This window comes from Dendrobates tinctorius, unplaced genomic scaffold, assembly GCF_039654945.1.
Source record: "Dendrobates tinctorius isolate UK_male_01 unplaced genomic scaffold, ASM3965494v1 ptg000366l, whole genome shotgun sequence".
NCBI lineage: Eukaryota > Metazoa > Chordata > Amphibia > Anura > Dendrobatidae > Dendrobates > Dendrobates tinctorius.
The window spans coordinates 2,469,992-2,490,971 of NW_027362032.1; the positions used below are offsets into that span (position 1 = coordinate 2,469,992).

The following is a 20,980-nucleotide window of genomic DNA, read 5'->3' on the forward strand; positions in this document are numbered from 1 at the left end:
CTTCTGTGAAGCCCTTGGGGGTTCAAAGTGGTCACCACACATCTAGATAAGTTCCTTAGGGGGTCTAGTTTCCAAAATGGGGTCACTTGTGGGGGGTTTCCACTGTTTAGGCACATCAGACACTCGTCAAACGCGACATGGCGTCCGATCTCAATTCCAGCCAATTTTAGGTTGAAAAAGTCAAACGGGGCTCCTTCCCTTCTGAGCCCTGCCATGTGCCCAAACAGTGGTTCCTCCCCACATATTGGGTATCAGCGTACTCAGGACAAATTTGACAACAACCTTTGGGGTCCAATTTCTCCTGTTACCCTTGGGAAAACAAAATATTGGGGACTAAATGATCATGTTTGTGGAAAAAATATGATTTTTTATTTTCACTCCCGGGTGTTATAAACTTCTGTGCAGCCCTTGGGGGTTCAAAGTGGTCACCACACATCTAGATAAGTTCCTTAGGGGGTCTAGTTTCCAAAATGGGGTCACTTGTGGGGGGTTTCCACTGTTTAGGCACATCAGACACTCGTCAAACGCGACATGGCGTCCGATCTCAATTCCAGCCAATTTTAGGTTGAAAAAGTCAAACGGGGCTCCTTCCCTTCTGAGCCCTGCCTTGTGCCCAAACAGTGGTTCCCCCCATATATTGGGTATCAGCGTACTCAGGACAAATTTGACAACAACTTTTGGGGTCCAATTTCTCCTGTTACCCTTGGGAAAACAAAATATTGGGGACTAAATGATCATGTTTGTGGAAAAAATATGATTTTTTATTTTCACGCCTGGGTGTTATAAACTTCTGTGAAGCCCTTGGGGGTTCAAAGTGGTCACCACACATCTAGATAAGTTCCTTAGGGGGTCTAGTTTCCAAAATGGGGTCACTTGTGGGGGGTTTCCACTGTTTAGGCACATCAGACACTCGTCAAACGCGACATGGCGTCCGATCTCAATTCCAGCCAATTTTAGGTTGAACAAGTCAAACGGGGCTCCTTCCCTTCTGAGCCCTGCCTTGTGCCCAAACAGTGGTTCCCCCCCATATATTGGGTATCAGCGTACTCAGGACAAATTTGACAACAACTTTTGGGGTCCAATTTCTCCTGTTACCCTTGGGAAAATAAAAAAATTGTTGCTAAAATATTATTTTTGTGACTAAAAAGTTAAATGTTCATTTTTTCCTTCCACGTTGCTTCTGCTCCTGTGAAGCACCTGAAGGGTTAATAATCTTCTTGAATGTAGTTTTGAGTAGCTTCAGGGGTGCAGTTTTTAGAATGGTGTCACTTTTGGGTATTTTCTGCCATATAGACCCCTCAAAGTGACTTCAAATGTGAGGTGGTCCCTAAAAAAAATGGTTTTGTAAGTTTTGTTGTAAAAATTAGAAATCGCTTGTCAAATTTTAACCCTTATAACTTCCTAACAAAAAAAAATGTTGTTTCCCAAATTGTGCTGGTGTAAAGTAGACATGTGGGAAATGTTATTTAGTAACTATTTTGTGTCACATATTTCTCTGTTTTAAGGGCATACAAATTCAAAGTTTGAAAATTGCAAAATTTTCAAAATTTTTGCCATATTTCTGTTTTTTTCATAAATAAACGCAAGTTATAGCGAAAATTTTTTACCACTAAAGTGAAGTACAATATGTCACGAGAAAACAATCTCAGAATCGCCTAGATCCGTTGAAGCGTTCCAGAGTTATAACCTCATAAAGGGACAGTGGTCAGAATTGTAAAAATTGGCCCGGTCATGAACGTGCAAACCACCCTTGGGGGTGAAGGGGTTAATATCTGACGTGTGTCACTTTATGTGGTGATAAATTCTTCACAAAGGATAATAGAAAACAACTGGATCTTACAAATTATTTTCCAGCTTCGCACTATACCCTACATACGATTGTACACTACTGTCTGGGCACATGGCAGTGTTCAGAAGGGAAGGAGCGCCATTTAGCTATTTGAATGAAGATCTAGCTGGAATAGTTTGCAGACACAATGTATTGGGAGCACTGTTCATGGTCACCTGGCAGCTCAAAAGAAGTCCACCATGAACATGCTTGGCTCTATCTTCTCTGCTTTCCATATCCCAAGGATTGCCTTGCTCATCGCCCTTTAATACCATTACATGAATCTGGACTTACACTGGGACCCCTAGGCTTGGACCATGGTGTTACCTGCTATTCTGTGCTGTTAGATGGCAAGAAGAATAGTCAGATAGCTGGGTTAGAACCAGAAGGACAGAATACAGAATCAGAAGACACAAGAGTAGTCAGTAAACGGGCCACGGTCACAGCAGGAAACAAATACACAAGCCGCAAGCTGAGCACAGAGGACTCAACCAGAGGAGAACAGCGCTGTATCTGGCAGATTCCGGCCATGTGCTTTGCGCTTTAGTAAGGTGTGGTACTTTCCAATTGGCTGAAGTAGGGAGCAGATTACTCCAGCTGGACAGCAGGAACAGATCCCAGATGAGATTGGACACACCATATGCAGAAGCCCTAACTAGTGTTGAGCGATACCTTCCGATATCGGGAAATATAGGATCGGATTGGATCGTACCGATACCCCAAAAATATCGGGTATCGCCGATTCAGATACCGGAAACCCATGCAAGTCAATGGGGCACAAATATCGGAATGAAAATAAACCCTTTCTTTCCTTGCACATCCAGTTCGGGAGGGGGGAAGAGTGTGGGCGGAGGCTGTGCGTGTGTGTGTGTGTGCAGGCGGGGTCTGTGCGGGCCTGCCGGAGGTCTGTGCGGGCCTGCCGGAGGTCTGTGCGGGCCTGCCGGGGGTCTGTGTGGGCCTGTAGGGGGTCTGTACGGGCCTGCCGGGGGTCTGTGCGGGCCTGCCGGGGGTCTGTACGGGCCGGCCGGGGGTCTGTGCGGGCCTGTAGGTTGTGTGTGTGGGCCTGTCGGTTGTGTGTGTGTGCAGGCATCGTCCGATGGGACTACAAGTCCCATCGGGTGATGCCTGCTACAATGATAGTGATTGACACATTAGCCAATGATGGGACAGTAGTAGTCCCATCATCCGGCTAATGTGTTGAATGTAAAAAAAAAAAAAAGCATACATACTACATATATACTACATTCATACAACATGCTACATACATACAACATAATACATTCATACAATACATTCACATAGACATACAGTACATACAGTTGTGGCCAAAAGTATTGACACCCCTGCAATTCTGTCAGATAATACTCAGTTTCTTCCTGAAAATGATTGCAAACACAAATTCTTTGATATTATTATCTTCATTTAATTTGTCTTAAATGAAAAAACAAAAAGAATTGTCCTAAAGCCAAATTGGATATAATTCCACACCAAACATAAAAAAGAGGGTGGACAAAAGTATTGGCACTGTTCGAAAAATCATGTGATGCTTCTCTAATTTGTGTAATTAACAGCACCTGTAACTTACCTGTGGCACCTAACAGGTGTTGGCAATAACTAAATCACACTTGCAGCCAGTTGACATGGATTAAAGTTGACTCAACCTCTGTCCTGTGTCCTTGTGTGTACATTGAGCATGGAGAAAAGAAAGAAGACCAAAGAACTGTCTGAGGACTTGAGAAACCAAATTGTGAGGAAGCATGAGCAATCTCAAGGCTACAAGTCCATCTCCAAAGACCTGAGTGTTCCTGTGTCTACCGTGCGCAGTGAACTGTATAACAGAGTACATACTCACCATCACTTGTCACTTTGATCCCCGAAGCCAGTGTCATCTATAAAAAATATTAAAATAACAAACAACCAATATACTCCCTGGTCCGCAGAAATCCACGAGTGTCCCACGACGATCTCCCGTGGAGAGCAGCAGCATCAGCTGATGCGACTGCCCTCTAGGGGCTCCAGGAATACAATGACGGGAGGTAGGCATTCCTCCGCCACTGTAAAAAAAATAGTCCCTAGTCTCACTTTTGGCATTGCTGTGTGAGAAAGTTCCCACGCAGCTTTTGCCATAAAGTGAGACTAGTGAACTATAGTAACCTCTCAGTGATGCACTGCAGGAGATCGTCGTGGGACACTAGTGGATTTCTGCGGATCACAGAGTATATTGGTTGTTTGTTATTTTAATATTTTTTACAGATGATACTGGCTTCGGGGATCAAAGTGACAAGTGATGGTGAGTATGTACTCTATGTTATATGTACTGTATGTCTATATGTATGTATTGTATGTTGTATGAATGAAGTATATATGTAGTAAGTATGTATTATGTAGTATGTATGTTGTATGAATGTAGTATGTATGGTTGTATGAATGTAGTATATATGTAGTATGTATGTTGTATGAATGTAGTATGTATGTATGTTGTATGAATGTTGTGTGTATATATGTAGTATGTATGAATGTAGTATATATGTAGTATGTTGTATGAATGTAGTATGTATGTTGTATGAATGTTGTGTATATATGTAGTATGTATGTTGTATGAATGTAGTATATATGTAGTAAGTATGTATGTTGTATGAATGTAGTATATATAGTATGAATGTAGTATGTATGCATGTTGTATGTATGTAGTATGTATAGTTTTGTTTTTTTTTACATTCAACACATTAGCCGGATGATGGGACTACTACTGTCTCATCATTGGCTAATGTGTCAATCACTGTCATTGTAGCAGGCATAGCCCGATGGGACTTGCAGTCCCATCGGATGATGCCTGCACACACACACAACCCCCGGCAGGCCCGCACAGACCCCTGGCAGGCCCGCACAAACCGCGCATCATGATGACATTTCAGCAGTCAATCACAGCCATGCCATTAGTTAACATGGCTAACACAACTGGCTCATGTATTATGGGAACTTCCGATTCCGGTATTCGATAGTGTAAAAATATCGGAACTCCGATAAAGCGAATATCAGCCGATACCCGATATTTGCAGTATCGGAATGCTCAACACTAGACCTAACATAACTAAATGACAGAAAACCAGAACAATCGAAATCCCCATAAAGTGATTCTATTTTATAAATTAATTCACTGAGGGTTATAATCCTTAGGAGGAGTGAATATTTTGACTCCACAGCCACTTTCTGCAAATTAACACGCAGTGGATGTTGGAGAGTGAAAATTACACATTTTCCATTTTATTACCCACCACATAGTGCCCAGATTGTGCTCCAGGAGACACACACCGCAAATTAAGTGGATTCTTCTCACTATAATATTACTAAATACAGGGATCCTAAATAGAGTTGAGCGACTTTTGTTTTTTTAGGGTCGCGTTTCGTTTCGTGAAACCCGACTTTTCCAAAAGTCGGGTCGAGCAAGATCGTCCGATGATAGGGAAAAGTCGGGGTCGTCCCGAAACACGAAACCCAATGTAAGTCAATGGGGAATAAAAGTCGGCAGTGAGAGGAGTACAGGAAACACACCAACAGTGCCCATTTGAATGCCAAAAGCATCAATTCTTCTTACTTAAGCTTGTCAACCTTAATTAACTTCATAATACAAGTTATGCACTGAAAAATGGGGGTTATTTGGCTACAGTTGTGGGGGGAGGGCTGGCTCCAGGTTTTCATGTGCCCTGGGAGAAAGAGCACCCCTTTAACACATACCACAACTCATCATGCTCCGATACGGCAGAGAAATAGCGGTATATAGTACAATGAAAAATACTTCACTTTTTACATCTCATGACGAGGCCCATCTATTTCTCCATACAGAATCATTGGTCCCATATAATGTTTGAAACAGTATATGATGAGCTCCACATAATGCTACAGTATATGTTGGTCCCCATGGATGAAGCTCCACTGTCTTATGGGCCCAAATAATGCTCCAAACATAATGGGCCCCATTTCTAGTGCTCTAGTGTATAATGGGCCCTGTAAATGCTGCTCCAGTGTCTGATGTCCACCTTTGGAATGTTCCAGTGTATGGTGGGCCCCATCTATCATTCTCCAGAGTATAGTGCTCCCCAAAAATTGCTGTCCCAACATTGAAAACAATCAAATAAGTCTCCTCGCTAGGGAATCCCTGTACTTGTCTGGACTCCTCGTCGTCCCCATCTTCCATCTCACTGCACAGTATTTCAACTTTGCAAGTGCTGTGATCCTGAGCAAGCAGGGGGGGCCCACTCGTTGGCGACGGCACTGGCACAGAGCCCCTGATAGTACGGTGGTGTGTCTGATGGCGGGTGGGCCGAACCTGCACTTTCATCTTCAGCTTCCTCTTTGTCACCGTGTAAGATGGAACTGTATATGGGAAGGGTAACCTGAGTTTCATCAGGGTCAGATTCAGGCCGTGTAGCGTGCGAGGGGAATGTAGTGGTCTGGGTCAATGTACCAGCAGATTCATCGAGCAGTGGCTGGGCATCAGTGCACTTGTGTCGCCCCCAGGAGTACGGTCGCCACAGTGGCATTACCTTCTTCCTAGGGAGTGTGATGTCATGCTTGGGAGCAACGAACGATCTCTCTAGCAGGTTAACTGATTGGGCGGCGTTATTCCCACGAGTCATGACCCTCCAAACAGCGTTCATGAAGGCAAAGTGTTTGTTTTACGTGGGCAGTATGGTTGCAAAGCTGAACCTTAAAGGAATGTCCAGAAGGGCACCACCAGGAGTGGAGCCTACAGTTAAATTCGACTCCACCTGGGAAACCTCAACCATGCCAGCTACAGAACAGATGCACACATTGCAAGCTTAATTCCGTTAACGAACGAGACTCCGTCATGCCCCGCGGTCCAAGTCCGGCTTACTAGAGGGACACGTGAGGCTCTGGCACATGAGATTGGCCAATAACTGGTGTGTCATGCCCTTACATGTCCGTGGCTGCATGTGCGCTACACTGAAAAGGCCAGCGTTTGTCGCTTACAGGTGCAGATAACCCGCTGAACAACGTTAGTGATGGGGATCTGTGATTACAATTATTACCCGCGAACAATGATTTCCCAGTAAGTGCAGGTCAACTGCAGTTCCGGAATTAGGCCTAACCGTCATTCCTGAAAAAATGAAAAACTTACGTGTGCAAACCACAGGTGCTGTAGCTTGCTTAACAGCTCGCCAGCCGTTCTCACGCCCAGTATGGATTGCATGTGATTGCACAAAGGTTAGAAAGGGTACCATATCCCCGGATAACATGTATGGATAGCGTACACATTCAAAATATATGTCTATACATCAGGAGGCAGGCTCAGACGGTGTTAGGCCCAGTATGGATTGCACGTGATTGCACAAAGGTGAGAAAGGGTACCGTATCCCCAGATAACATGTATGGATAGCGTACACATTCAAAATATATGTCTATACATCAGGAGGCAGGCTCAGACGGTGTTAGGCCCAGTATGGATTGCACGTGATTGCACAAAGGTGAGAAAGGGTACCGTATCCCCAGATAACATGTATGGATAACGTACACATTCAAAATATATGTCTATACATCAGGAGGTAGGCTCAGACGGTGTTAGGCCCAGTATGGATTGCACGTGATTGCACAAAGGTTAGAAAGGGTACCGTATCCCCGGATAACATGTATGGATAGCATACACATTAAAAAGATATGTCTATACATCAGGAGGCAGGCTCAGACGGTGTTAGGCCCAGTATGGATTGCACGTGATTGCACAAAGGTGAGAAAGGGTACCGTATCCCCAGATAACATGTATGGATAGCATACACATTCAAAATATATGTCTATACATCAGGAGGCAGGCTCAGACGGTGTCAGGCCCAGTATGGATTGCACGTGATTGCACAAAGGTGAGAAAGGGTTCCGTATCCTCAGATAACATGTATGGATAGCGTACACATTCAAAATATATGTCTATACATCAGGAGGCAGGCTCAGACGGTGTTAGGCCCAGTATGGATTGCACGTGATTGCACAAAGGTGAGAAAGGGTACCGTATCCCCAGATAACATATATGGATAGCGTACACATTCAAAATATGTCTATACATCAGGAGGCAGGCTCAGACGGTGTTAGGCCCAGTATGGATTGCACGTGATTGCACAAAGGTTAGAAAGGGTACCGTATCCTCAGATAACATGTATGGATAGCGTACACATTCAAAATATATGTCTATACATCATGAGGCAGGCTCAGACGGTGTTAGGCCCAGTATGGATTGCACGTGATTGCACAAAGGTGAGAAAGGGTACCGTATCCCCAGATAACATGTATGGATAGCATACACATTCAAAATATATGTCTATACATCAGGAGGCAGGCTCAGACGGTGTTAGGCCCAGTATGGATTGCACTTGATTGCACAAAGGTGAGAAAGGGTACCGTATACCCAGATAACATGTATGGATAGCGTACACATTCAAAATATATGTCTATACATCATGAGGCAGGCTCAGACGGTGTTAGGCCCAGTATGGATTGCACGTGATTGCACAAAGGTGAGAAAGGGTACCGTATCCCCAGATAACATGTATGGATAGCGTACACATTCAAAATATATGTCTATACATCAGGAGGCAGGCTCAGATGGTGTTAGGCCCAGTATGGATTGCACGTGATTGCACAAAGGTTAGAAAGGGTACCGTATCCCCAGATAACATGTATGGATAGCGTACACATTCAAAATATATGTCTATACATCAGGAGGCAGGCTCAAACGGTGTCAGGCCCAGTATGGATTTGACGGCCCAGACTACACAGCGGAGGAGCAGGGAGAGGTAAAGATTGCAAATGCTGGGGCCCCGCCCAAGCAAGGGGGGCCCACTCGTGGGCGTCGGTACTGGCACTGGGCCCCTCATAGTACGGCGGTGTGTCTGACGGCGGGTGTGCACCACCACCGTCAGAGACACTTGATTGCACTATGAGGGACCCTGTGCCAGTGCCCGCGCCCAAGATTCGGCCTACCCACCTGTCCAGGGCAACGGCACTCGCACGGTGTCGTGCGCTAGGTGGTGACCCCGGCCATGGGGGGGAGGCAGCACAGTTAGGGAGTTTTAGAAAGTGGCATATGTTGATGTTGGACATTCAGCTGATGCAAAAGGTGAAATAGGTCAAGACCCAGGAATAGGTGGACCAAAGCAAGCCATTTTTCTGTCAACCTATGTGTCATCAGGGGAAGGTGGGACAAAATCCTTGGAAACCCATGCGTGGTTCATTTTAATGAAGGTTAGATCATCCACATTTTGGGTTGACAGACGGGTCCTTTTTTCTGTCAGGATTGATCCAGCTGCACTGAAGACTCTTTCCGATAGCACACTTGCAGCTGGGCAAGCGAGCTCCTGTAAGGCATATTGTGCCAATTCAGGCCAGGTGTCCAGTTTAGCAGCCCAATAGTCAAAGGGGAATGACCTGTGTGGGAGAACATCGATATGGGAGGAAAAGTAGTTTGTAACCATAGTTGACAACTGCTGTCTCCTGTCACTTTCCATCGATGCAGTATTACCAGTTGTGTGAGCGGTACTTGAAAAATCAGTCCACAACATTGTCATGAAACCCCTGTCTCCAACGCCACTTCTGTGTGCACCACGAACACCTCTGCCAAGCTGACCCCGGCCCGTACGGCTCGTGTGAGAACCATCACCGCTGCTGTGTGCTGGGAATGCCTCAAGCAACCGATTTACCAGAGTTGCTTGTTTATTAGCCAATATTATGTCAAGGTTCTCCTGTGGCATGATGTTTTGTAATTTGCCTTTATAGCGTGGATCCAGGATGCTGGCCAACCAGTAGTCGTCATCGTTCATCATTTTGGCAATGCGGGGGTCCCTTTTTAGGATCTGCAAGGCATAATCTGACATGTGGGCCAATGTTCCCGGTGTCAATGATGCACTGCGAGTGCTGGTTGGAGGAGCACTTTCTGGCAAATCCACATCCCTCCAGTCATGCACAAACCCTGTACCAGACCTTGCCACGCCAACATTTTCACTTGCCCCACGAGATGCATCCTCCTCCCCTAAGTAATCATCCCCATCATCCTCCTCCTCTTCTTCCTCCACCTCGTCCAGGAGAGGTCCCTGAGCAGACAATGGCTGAATGTCATCAAGGATTCCCTCCTCTTCCTCATCAACATTGGCTGCAGAAGCCTGCTCCTTAAGGTGCGTCAAAGTTTGCATGAGCAGACGCATAAGTGGGATGCTCATGCTTAGGATGGCGTCGTCTGCGCTTACCAGCCGTGTGCATTCCTCAAAACACTGAAGGACTTTACAGAGGTCTTTCAGCTTCGACCACTGCACACCTGTCAACTCCATGTCTGCTCTCAAAGTGCCTGGCCGTGTATCCTCCCACAAATGCATTATGGCCTGCCTCTGCTCGCACAGCCGCTCCACCATGTGCAGGGTGGAGTTCCACCTTGTTGCAATGTCGATAATGAGGCGGTGGTTGGGAAGGTGGAGCAATCGCTGCAGCTTCTGCATACGAACGGAGTGTACAGGCGACCGGCGGATGTGCGCGCACAGTCTTCGCACCTTCTGGAGCAGGGCTGTTAACTCCGGATAATTTTTGAGGAAGCACTGCACCACCAGGTTCAAGGTGTGAGCCAAGCAAGGTATGTGGCTGAGTTTTGAAAGGGCTATGGCTGCCACAAAATTACGGCCGTTATCACTAACTACCTTGCCTGCCTCAAGATGTACACTGCCCAGCCATGACTCAGTTTGTCGCTGAAAGTACTCGGCCAGCACCTCGGCGGTGTGTCTGTCGCCCAAACACATCATCTGCAACACAGCCTGCTGACGCTTTCCACTAGCTGCTCGATAGGGGGACACCTCGTGTGCAACAGTGGCAGCTGCAGATGGAGTGCTCGTACGACTGCGCTCTGGACGAGTTTTCGCTTCTGGAGGAGGAGGGTCGAACGCCTACAGCCAACTGTTTCCTATACCGTGGGCTAGGCAGCACTGTCCCACCACCGCTGTCCCCTGTGGACCCTGCATCCACCACATTAACCCAGTGCGCAGTGATGGACACGTAACGGCCCTGGCCATGCCGACTGGACCATGCATCAGTTGTGAGGTGCACCTTTCCGCTCACTGACTGCTTGAGTGCATGGACAATGCGGTCTTTCACATGATGGTGGAGGGCTGGGATGGCTTTGCGAGAGAAGAAGTGGCGACTGGGTAGGTCATAGCGTGGTACTGCATAGGCCATGAATTCGCGGAAAGCTGCGCTTTCCACCAACCGAAAGGGCATCATCTCAAACGAGATTAGTTTGGCAATGTGGGCGTTCAAACCCAGTGTACGTGGATGAGAGACTGAGTACTTTCTTGACCTATTCATAGTGTCTGGGAGGGTGAGCTGGACTTGAGAGCTGCATATGGTGGAAGTAGCGGTGGACAGGGCGGACTGAGAGAGGGTTGATGATGGTGATGGAGTTGGTGTTCTTTCTGATGGCCTAGAATCAGTCTTTCGTTGATATAACAGTGGGATTCCCTGACTGCTGTGGCCTTGCAACGACACCTCAACATTTGCTGCTGTGCTAACCGGTGGGCTTACAGTGGGGGAAACAATGTAGCGTTGCTGACTACCTTCGTTGTGATCAGTTGCACATGTGGCACTTGAGGTTTGGTGTTGTGTCCACGCTTGCAAGTGCATGCTGGTTAAATGTCTAAGCATGCAACTGGTATTCAAATTTTTCAGATTTTTCCCTCGGCTAAAGGTCTTTGCGCACTTCTTACAGATAACCTTGGCCTGATCATGAGGATTTTGTTCAAAAAAGTGCCACACTGGACTCTTCCTACTTTGGCAGACATTTTGCGGCCTAGCACGCTGTGATCTTTTGACCCTCTGGACAAGCTGTCCAGCAACTCTTTTGATTTTTGGAACCTGTCTTTGGAGTGCTCCGGGCCTGCCAGATAACAGCTGTTGCGATGTCGATGTCTGCTGTGGATGCTCCTCATCTGAGCTATTGGAAGCAGCACCCTCTTCCCCCAATGGATGCCAATCTGGGTCAACAACTGGGTCATCTATCACCTCCTTTTCAATGTCATGTGCACCTTCCTCTGTGTCACCGTGTATGGTGGTATAGTGTGCGGGAAGGGGCACCTGAGTCTCATCAGTGTCAGAATCTGGCTCTGTACACTGCGAGGACAATGTAGTGCTCTGAGTGAATGTACCAGCAGAATCATCCATCAGCGGCTGTGCATCAGTGCACTCCATGTCAGATTCATCTTGGCCTGGGTAATTCACCATTTGACTTGATAATCCAGGCATGGTATGTGAAAACAGCTCCATCGAGTAATCAGTAGTATGGCCTGCGTCATCCTTCAATCTTGGTTGGGGTGAAGGACACAAGGAAAGGTGTGTTTCATGAACATGAGCCTCCAATGACGACTCAGTGCTTTTACTTTTTACAACTGAAGAAGAGGAGGCGATAGAGCTGGAGGCTGAGTCAGCAATGTAAGACAAAACTTTTTCCTGATGCTCTGGCTTTAAAAGCGGTTTGCCAACTCCTAGAAAACTAAGCCTTCGAAGCCTTATGGAGCCAGACGATGACGCAGGCTCAACACCTGCATTTGGTCCTATTTTGCTCTTGCCACTACCATCAGATCCACCACCAACACCATCATTACCAGCTGCCAACCCCCGCCCAATTCCACGGCCTCTTCCACCAGCCTTCCTCATTTTTGGTAAAAATGTAGACAAAATCCAACAAACTATATAGTAATGTAAAACAAGGTACAAGGTGTCTATAGGACAGGGGAGATTTTGAATTTCTGCTCACACTAGTGGACACTGGACACTTTTGGATTGTGTGAGGCCCACTGAATATCTGAGCGCTATGTGACAGGCTCGATGGCACAGCTGTGACCAAAGTGACTAGAGGATAAGTGAGATTTTGAATTTCTGCAGACACTTGTGGACACTGGACACTTTTGGATTGTGTGAGGCCCACTGAATATCTGAGCGCTATGTGACAGGCTCGATGGCACAGCTGTGACCAAAGTGACTAGAAGATAAGTGAGATTTTGAATTTCTGCAGACACTTGTGGACACTGGACACTTTTGGATTGTGTGAGGCCCACTGAATATCTGAGCGCTATGTGACAGGCTCGATGGCACAGCTGTGACCAAAGTGACTAGAGGATAAGAGATTTTGAATTTCTGCAGACACTTGTGGACACTGGACACTTTTGGATTGTGTGAGGCCCACTGAATATCTGAGCGCTATGTCACAGGCTCGATGGCACAGCTGTGACCAAAGTGACTAGAGGATAAGTGAGATTTTGAATTTCTGCAGACACTTGTGGACACTGGACACTTTTGGATTGTGTGAGGCCCACTGAATATCTGAGCGCTATGTGACAGGCTCGATGGCACAGCTGTGACCAAAGTGACTAGAGGATAAGTGAGATTTTGAATTTCTGCAGACACTTGTGGACACTGGACACTTTTGGATTGTGTGAGGCCCACTGAATATCTGAGCGCTATGTGACAGGCTCGATGGCACAGCTGTGACCAAAGTGACTAGAGGATAAGTGAGATTTTGAATTTCTGCAGACACTTGTGGACACTGGACACTTTTGGATTGTGTGAGGCCCACTGAATATCTGAGCGCTATGTCACAGGCTCGATGGCACAGCTGTGACCAAAGTGACTAGAGGATAAGTGAGATTTTGAATTTCTGCAGACACTTGTGGACACTGGACACTTTTGGATTGTGTGAGGCCCACTGAATATCTGAGCGCTATGTGACAGGCTCGATGGCACAGCTGTGACCAAAGTGACTAGAGGATAAGTGAGATTTTGAATTTCTGCAGACACTTGTGGACACTGGACACTTTTGGATTGTGTGAGGCCCACTGAATATCTGAGCCCTATGTGACAGGCTCGATGGCACAGCTGTGACCAAAGTGACTAGAGGATAAGTGAGATTTTGAATTTCTGCAGACACTTGTGGACACTGGACACTTTTGGATTGTGTGAGGCCCACTGAATATCTGAGCGCTATGTGACAGGCTCGATGGCACAGCTGTGACCAAAGTGACTAGAGGATAAGTGAGATTTTGAATTTCTGCAGACACTTGTGGACACTGGACACTTTTGGATTGTGTGAGGCCCACTGAATATCTGAGCGCTATGTCACAGGCTCGATGGCACAGCTGTGACTAGAGGATAAGTGAGATTTTGAATTTCTGCAGACACTTGTGGACACTGGACACTCTTGGATTGTGTGAGGCCCACTGAATATCTGAGCGCTATGTGACAGGCTCGATGGCACAGCTGTGACCAAATGACCAGAGGATAAGTGAGATTTTGAATTTCTGCAGACACTTGTTGACACTGGACACTTTTGGATTGTGTGAGGCCCACTGAATATCTGAGTGCTATGTCACAGGCTCGATGGCACAGCTGTGACCAAAGTGACTAGAGGATAAGTGAGATTTTGAATTTCTGCAGACACTTGTGGACACTGGACACTTTTGGATTGTGTGAGGCCCACTGAATATCTGAGCGCTTGTCACAGGCTCGATGGCACAGCTGTGACCAAAGTGACTAGAGGATAAGTGAGATTTTGAATTTCTGCAGACACTTGTGGACACTGGACACTTTTGGATTGTGTGAGGCCCACTGAATATCTGAGCGCTATGTGACAGGCTCGATGGCACAGCTGTGACCAAAGTGACTAGAGGATAAGTGAGATTTTGAATTTCTGCAGACACTTGTGGACACTGGACACTTTTGGATTGTGTGAGGCCCACTGAATATCTGAGCGCTATGTCACAGGCTCGATGGCACAGCTGTGACCAAAGTGACTAGAGGATAAGTGAGATTTTGAATTTCTGCAGACACTTGTGGACACTGGACACTTTTGGATTGTGTGAGGCCCACTGAATATCTGAGCGCTATGTGACAGGCTCGATGGCACAGCTGTGACCAAAGTGACTAGAGGATAAGTGAGATTTTGAATTTCTGCAGACACTTGTGGACACTGGACACTTTTGGATTGTGTGAGGCCCACTGAATATCTGAGCGCTATGTCACAGGCTCGATGGCACAGCTGTGACCAAAGTGACTAGAGGATAAGTGAGATTTTGAATTTCTGCAGACACTGGACACTTTTGGATTGTGTGAGGCCCACTGAATATCTGAGTGCTATGTCACAGGCAGAAATTGGCTAGTGTATCACAAACTACAAGGTGTATGTAGAATTGGGCAGAGTAGGAATCTCCCTAGAGTACAGGTCTGTAAGAACGGAACATGTCCTCGACTTATTCTCACAGAGTGACACAGATAGCTTCACTGTGGCTGTGATAACAGCCGTTACACGGTACTGTGTGAGGAGCGTACACCGCTGTATGGTGTGAAAAAATGCACGCTCAGTACCTCAGCAGGACAAAAAAAAACAAATTGGGATTGCTTTTAAAAAAGCAGTTTGCAGCTCAGTACCTCAGCAGGACAAAAAAAAAAATTGGGATTGCTTTTAAAAAAGCAGTTTGCAGAGCAGTGGGTAAACAGCAACGCCAGCTGTCAGGAAGCCTTAGAAGGCAGCCCAACAACCAACACCACTGATACACCACAATATAGCCTCCCCTTGCACTGCACACACAGTGACTGGTGTGTTGTACAGGCACAATCGCTAGCAGCAGAAGCAGTTTTTTTTTCTTCCCTGCCTAACACTCTCCCTACAGAATCAGCAGCAACCTCTCCCTATACTGAGATCGGCAGAAGTAAGATGGCGGTCGGCGTGCACGCCCTTTTATACCCCCTGTGACGCCCACCAAAGCAAGCCAATCACTTGCATGCCCTTCTGAAAGATGGTGGTGACCCGTGCCTATGTCATCACGTTGCCCACAGTGTCCGTGGATCCTGATTGGCTGAAAAAGCGCAAAACAAACTTTTGAAACGCGACTTTGGCGCGCAAGTTGCCGACCTCGTGGCCGACCTCATCCTAGGGTCGGGTTTCGTTTCATGAAACCCGACTTTGCCCAAAGTCGGCGACTTTTGAAATTTTTCGACCCGTTTCGCTCAACTCTAATCCTAAATGTTGTTTGCGCACATTGCAAGACTCCGAAGTGAAAGCGGATATAACTGGATTGGTTTATGGAAACCTTGTTGCTTTTCAACAGCCTTTGAGCCACTAATAGTGTTTACAGATGATGGACCTGAGTGGGGACTTGTTTTTTGTGAGATGAGAATTGGTATTATTTTCACCTACATAACATTGATTGGTTTCTTTTTATTTGATATTTGGGAGGCAGAATGAACAAACAGTTGAACACCACACACTGCTGGTTCATCCAACAAGGTTTTCTATTAGACTGTGAACTGTCATTGTCTTGGTAAATAATTAAAGTTTTTTACATAGGTTGCCATTTTTATGTACAGTTTAAGTAGAAATGTTCAAAAATATAAAACTTAATATTTTATTAAATTTTTTTTTTTTTTTTATCTTCGCAGATGACTGTAGCAGGAGATCAGAGGGACAGCTGACATCTTCAATTTTTAAATCTGATGATCTTGAGATCCTACAAGATACAACTGAAGTGATAGCTATTACTCCAGATATATCATCATCCATTCACAGCAAAGATCTGTCATCTGATCCTATGAAACAGGTCCCATCTTCTGATTCATTACTGACTATTAAGGAAAATCAAAGTCACAAAAGAGGCATTAAAAAACAAACTGCTCCTAAAGGAAAGAAGCCATTTTCATGTTCAGAATGTGGGAAATGTTTTAACAAGAAATCAGATTATGTTAAGCACCAGAGAACTCACACAGTGGAGAAGCCTTTTTCCTGTTCAGAATGTGGGAAATATTTTGCACAGAAATCAAATTTTGTTACCCACCAGAGAACTCACACAGGGGAGAAGCCTTTTTCCTGTTCAGAATGTGGGAAATCTTTTGCACAGAAATCACAATTGGTTACCCACAAGAGAACTCACACAGGGGAGAAGGCTTTTTCATGTTCAGAATGTGGGAAATGTTTTAACAATAAATCACATTGTGTTAAGCACCAGAGAACTCACACAGGGGAGAAACTATATTCATGTTCAGAATGTGGGAAATGTTTTGTACATAAATCACATTTTGTTATCCACCAAATAACTCACACAGGAGAGAAGCCTTTTTCATGTTCAGAATGTGGGAAATGCTTTAACAATAAATCAAATTTTGTTAAGCACCAGAGAACTCACACAGGGGAGAAGCCATTTTCATGTTCAGAATGTGGGAAACATTTTAACCAGAAAGCGCTTCTTCATCGCCATCAGAGCAGTCACACAGATGAGAAGCCTTTTTTATTTTCTTAATGTGGGAAATATTTTACTTGGAAATCAACTGTTAATAAACATCAGAGACATAACAAAGGGGAGAAGACTTTTTATGTTCATAATGTTGGAATAGTTTTAACCAAAATTAAATCTTCTTAAATGGGTTCTCTTGTCATTCCTCATGTTTGCTGACAAAAGGATAAATATAAACCTTATTAATTCCAAATGTAAAACTATACCCATAATTCACCCCCTGAAGGTTAGTCAGTAGGTGACTAATAGAAAAAAACATGTACCCTACATCTCAGTATATAGGGTGAGGTGATGTATACACACTCACTCTCCAAGCCTCTCATTTCTACGGGTTTCATCGTCCTCACCAAAGGCGTCATCAGGAGACTAATTAATATTGATCTATATTCAAGCGAGACTAGACAAAAAAAACAAATCATGTATCATGTTATCCGAAACAAAACTAGCCACATATATGCAGATCCCAGACTTCAAACTATATACTTCATACAGTTTTTACATCACGAGGGACACGGATCTATAATTCTATAGGAAACAATCTAGGGGTGACAGAGAGTGGTGTCAGGAAACAAAACAATGCATGTGAAAAGAGCCAAATGTGACACCACCAAGTGGCCAGTGAAAGTGCAACGGATAAGAAAAGAGAATAAAAAGTGATATGGTAAAGTTATAACGATAAAAGCAGCTTAAAAAACAGTGATGGATAATAAAATATATGGAAAAGTGTTTGTTGTGAAGTGTATACACTCATAGAAATGTTTTCTTTGAAATATAAATAAATCAGTATTAGGATGTGTAAAAAAAGAGAAATATGTTATTTTGAGAAAATGTAATGAACAATAAGTTAAGTGAATAATCGTGAATGAAATTGTTATTAAAAAATATAATTAAATCCCAGAACCTGACACTTCCCAGGATATATGGGCTTATATTGGAATCCCAATTAACCAACTGGAAAGTTAAAAATAAAGGATACAAAAAAACAAGCCCAAAACACCTCATAACCCACAATGTAAGGTCAGAAAAATACAGAAAAAATATAAGTTTATATTCACACTGCAATATCAGTCACATGTGATCTGTGTCTCCCAGAAGAAAAGTCATCATAGTGTCATTCCCAGTAATAACCGTATAGAGGAGTAAATGAATGTGGAGAGACCGTTCATTGTTAGAATAGTGGGTAGACACAGATGGTATCCAATGTTCCTGACTGTCCGGATGTAATGCTAAGTAGATATGATTTTACGGAACATTCTAGTATCTCCCATTGCTACTCTACTGATGAGAAAATCTACCTGTCAGCTGAAAACCCCCCTTACTCACTTACAGCTCTGTGTCTGCATTAGTAATAGGACACCAGACATTTCCTGTTGCAAGCAGCTGTCTCTCTCTTCCCCCCTCCCTGCACAGCCAGGAAAGGAAGTCTTTGTTTAAACCATACGGGGCAAGCTTATGAATGAGAGATATTAAAATAAGCCTAGCGCAGGCTCCGGTCGCAACAGAAAAATGAAACAGACATTTCTGTGATCTGCGCGGACCCGGCTTCGCTACGGTGGCTCTTGCGAAGTTCTAGCACTCTCATAAACGGAGATATGGATTACTCCCAAATGTTGTGTCCTAACTACTGCATGTTTGGTTTTGTTTTATTGTATTCGATAAATGGGGAAAAACAATGCCATCTGCGTGTTTATGTGAGCTTGCCTCATCGAGATATAGTTAGTATAAATTTTACAGTTAGATTGTAACTTAGAGAAAGGGGGGCCAAACGTCTCCAGCAACCCCTTCTGTGATGTCACACAGCAGACGCCATAAGGCATGCCAGTAAACAAACCAGTCAGTTAAGCTGGAGTTTTCATGCTGAAAGGACCCACCAGATGTTGGGAGATGTCTGGCTGGCTGCCTGCCCATCTCCCAGCCACATGATTTGCCTAAAGATAATTGAGCAACTGTAAGTTTTAATTTCTGCTTTTCATCCCTGTTATTTTATATTTGCAATGTACATATCTAATGTTTCAACTTTGTAACAACTTTTTATCTATGTAATCACTGCCCGCCTTTGGGGAATAAATCATAAAATTATCAGTCTGTCTTCATGCTCTAAGAAACGAACACGTGCCTTTAGATAATTATGCTACCGAATTGGGTTGGCTTCGAACCCCTCTATTAAGTCTATAACTTAAGCAGAGAAACCAGGGGCTGGTGGCGGCGTGGTGTGTTTGGTTGGTTGGGCTAGCTGGCAGTACGCAAGGGTCTTATATGCTGATTGGGTGACTGAGGCCAGAGCACTGATAATCCCCTTACTGCAGCAGTCTAATCGCCTGTGCACAACAAGCAGCCAGTCCGGCGACTAATTATCCTAGGTGTAGTTCCCTGACTGACCTGAGAATAAGGGGGGCGCCGGAGAGCTGCAAGTTCCAAAGTGGAACTGAGAAAGTGGGATATACATAAATCCCCGCAGTTCTTGGAAGGTTGTTAGCAGTGTTGGGGCATCCAAAATAACCCCCCTGCGATAAATTGTTAGGGCAAGACTAGCTTGCTGTATTTTTGTCACATGGTGCCAGTGGTGGGTTAACTAAGATAAGCCCCCACTGTGCCTGTGATAGCCATGTGTCGACAGTGCGTCGCATTCCCCCGTCCGTGACATATCGGTGTCAGCAGTGGGATCGTGACATATTGGTGGCAGCGGTGATATCGTGACACCGGATGTCTAGAGGATCTTCACCATAGGAGAGTAAAGTGCAGATAGGCTATCTTGTGACTGTTGTTTTATGAGGAAACCTTTTAAATAAAAGGGAAATGAAAAACAAATAAGACACATGGAAATCAGATAAAACTGTTTTATTTAAAAAAGAGTGTAGAGAACAAATTCTACCAAACCCCCTATAGGAAAGGGGAGATGCTGAGAACTTCATTTACACCATTGGGATATAAGGTAATTGCCAGATCCATTTAGTTTCTAATTGTGACCAGTAGTGATGGGCGAACCCCCCCCCCCCCCCGATGATCGGGATCGCTGGGTTCGCCCGAGATTTTTTGTAAAGTTCAAGCTCGGGGCCGGAGATGACGCGAACTTGCGTCCAAACCCAGAGCTTGGACTTTACAGATATGGGGTGGGGGGGCTGTAAAAGCATAAAATTAATAATAAACATTATAATTATACTTACTAGTCCAGTGACGCGTCCTCCCGCCTTGTCTCCCGGCTGCATCTACTTCCGGGGCCGCTCATTAACTTCCGGCTTATTCACTCCACTGCTCGGAAATTTTCAGCCAGTGTCAGTGGCGTTCGTGTGGTGACGTCAGGGTTCACCCCAGTTAATGCGCGGCCCCAGAAGCAGATGCGGCCAGGAGACAGCAGGATTGGAGGATGCGACCCAGGACAGGTAAGTATAATATTTATTATTAATTTTATGCTATTACAGGCTTTGGACCCCAACTGTAACACAGGTATCCCATGGAAACCCATGTTCAGAACTTTGTGACCGAGCACTATGTGTTCGGTACGGGTCCAGAACTTTACAGTTTGGGTTCGCCCATCCCTAGTGACCAGATCTTTTTCCATTCGCCACCCCTTTTGGTAACCAGGACCCTATTGATGCCAGAGACACGTAGTAAGCTGGAATCACAGTTATGTTTTGTCTTGAAATGTCTCGGCAAGGGTTTTATTTGAGTCATGTCTTCAATCTTTTTAGAATTGTTGATGCTCAAGACATGTTCACTTAGGCTGGGTCACACTGCGTTATGGCAATCCGTTTAACGTATTGCGTTACACCGAGGCATAACACAGTGTAACGCAATCTGTTAACGCTGCCATTAACCCCCATTATTGGGCGCA

At 45.1% G+C, this 20,980-nt stretch overlaps 1 protein-coding gene across 1 annotated transcript in view; it reads left to right on the forward strand.

The window, feature by feature from the left end:
* The window catches only part of LOC141075661 (uncharacterized), a 29,150-nt gene extending 11,870 nt beyond the window's left edge, over positions 1-17,280 (forward strand). The window contains exon 4 of the mRNA XM_073562770.1: positions 16,301-17,280. Within this exon, the coding sequence (XP_073418871.1) occupies positions 16,301-17,154 (854 nt within the window). The 3' untranslated portion in view covers positions 17,155-17,280. The remainder of the gene's footprint in view (positions 1-16,300) is intronic.
* Positions 17,281-20,980: the final 3,700 nt, after the last annotated feature.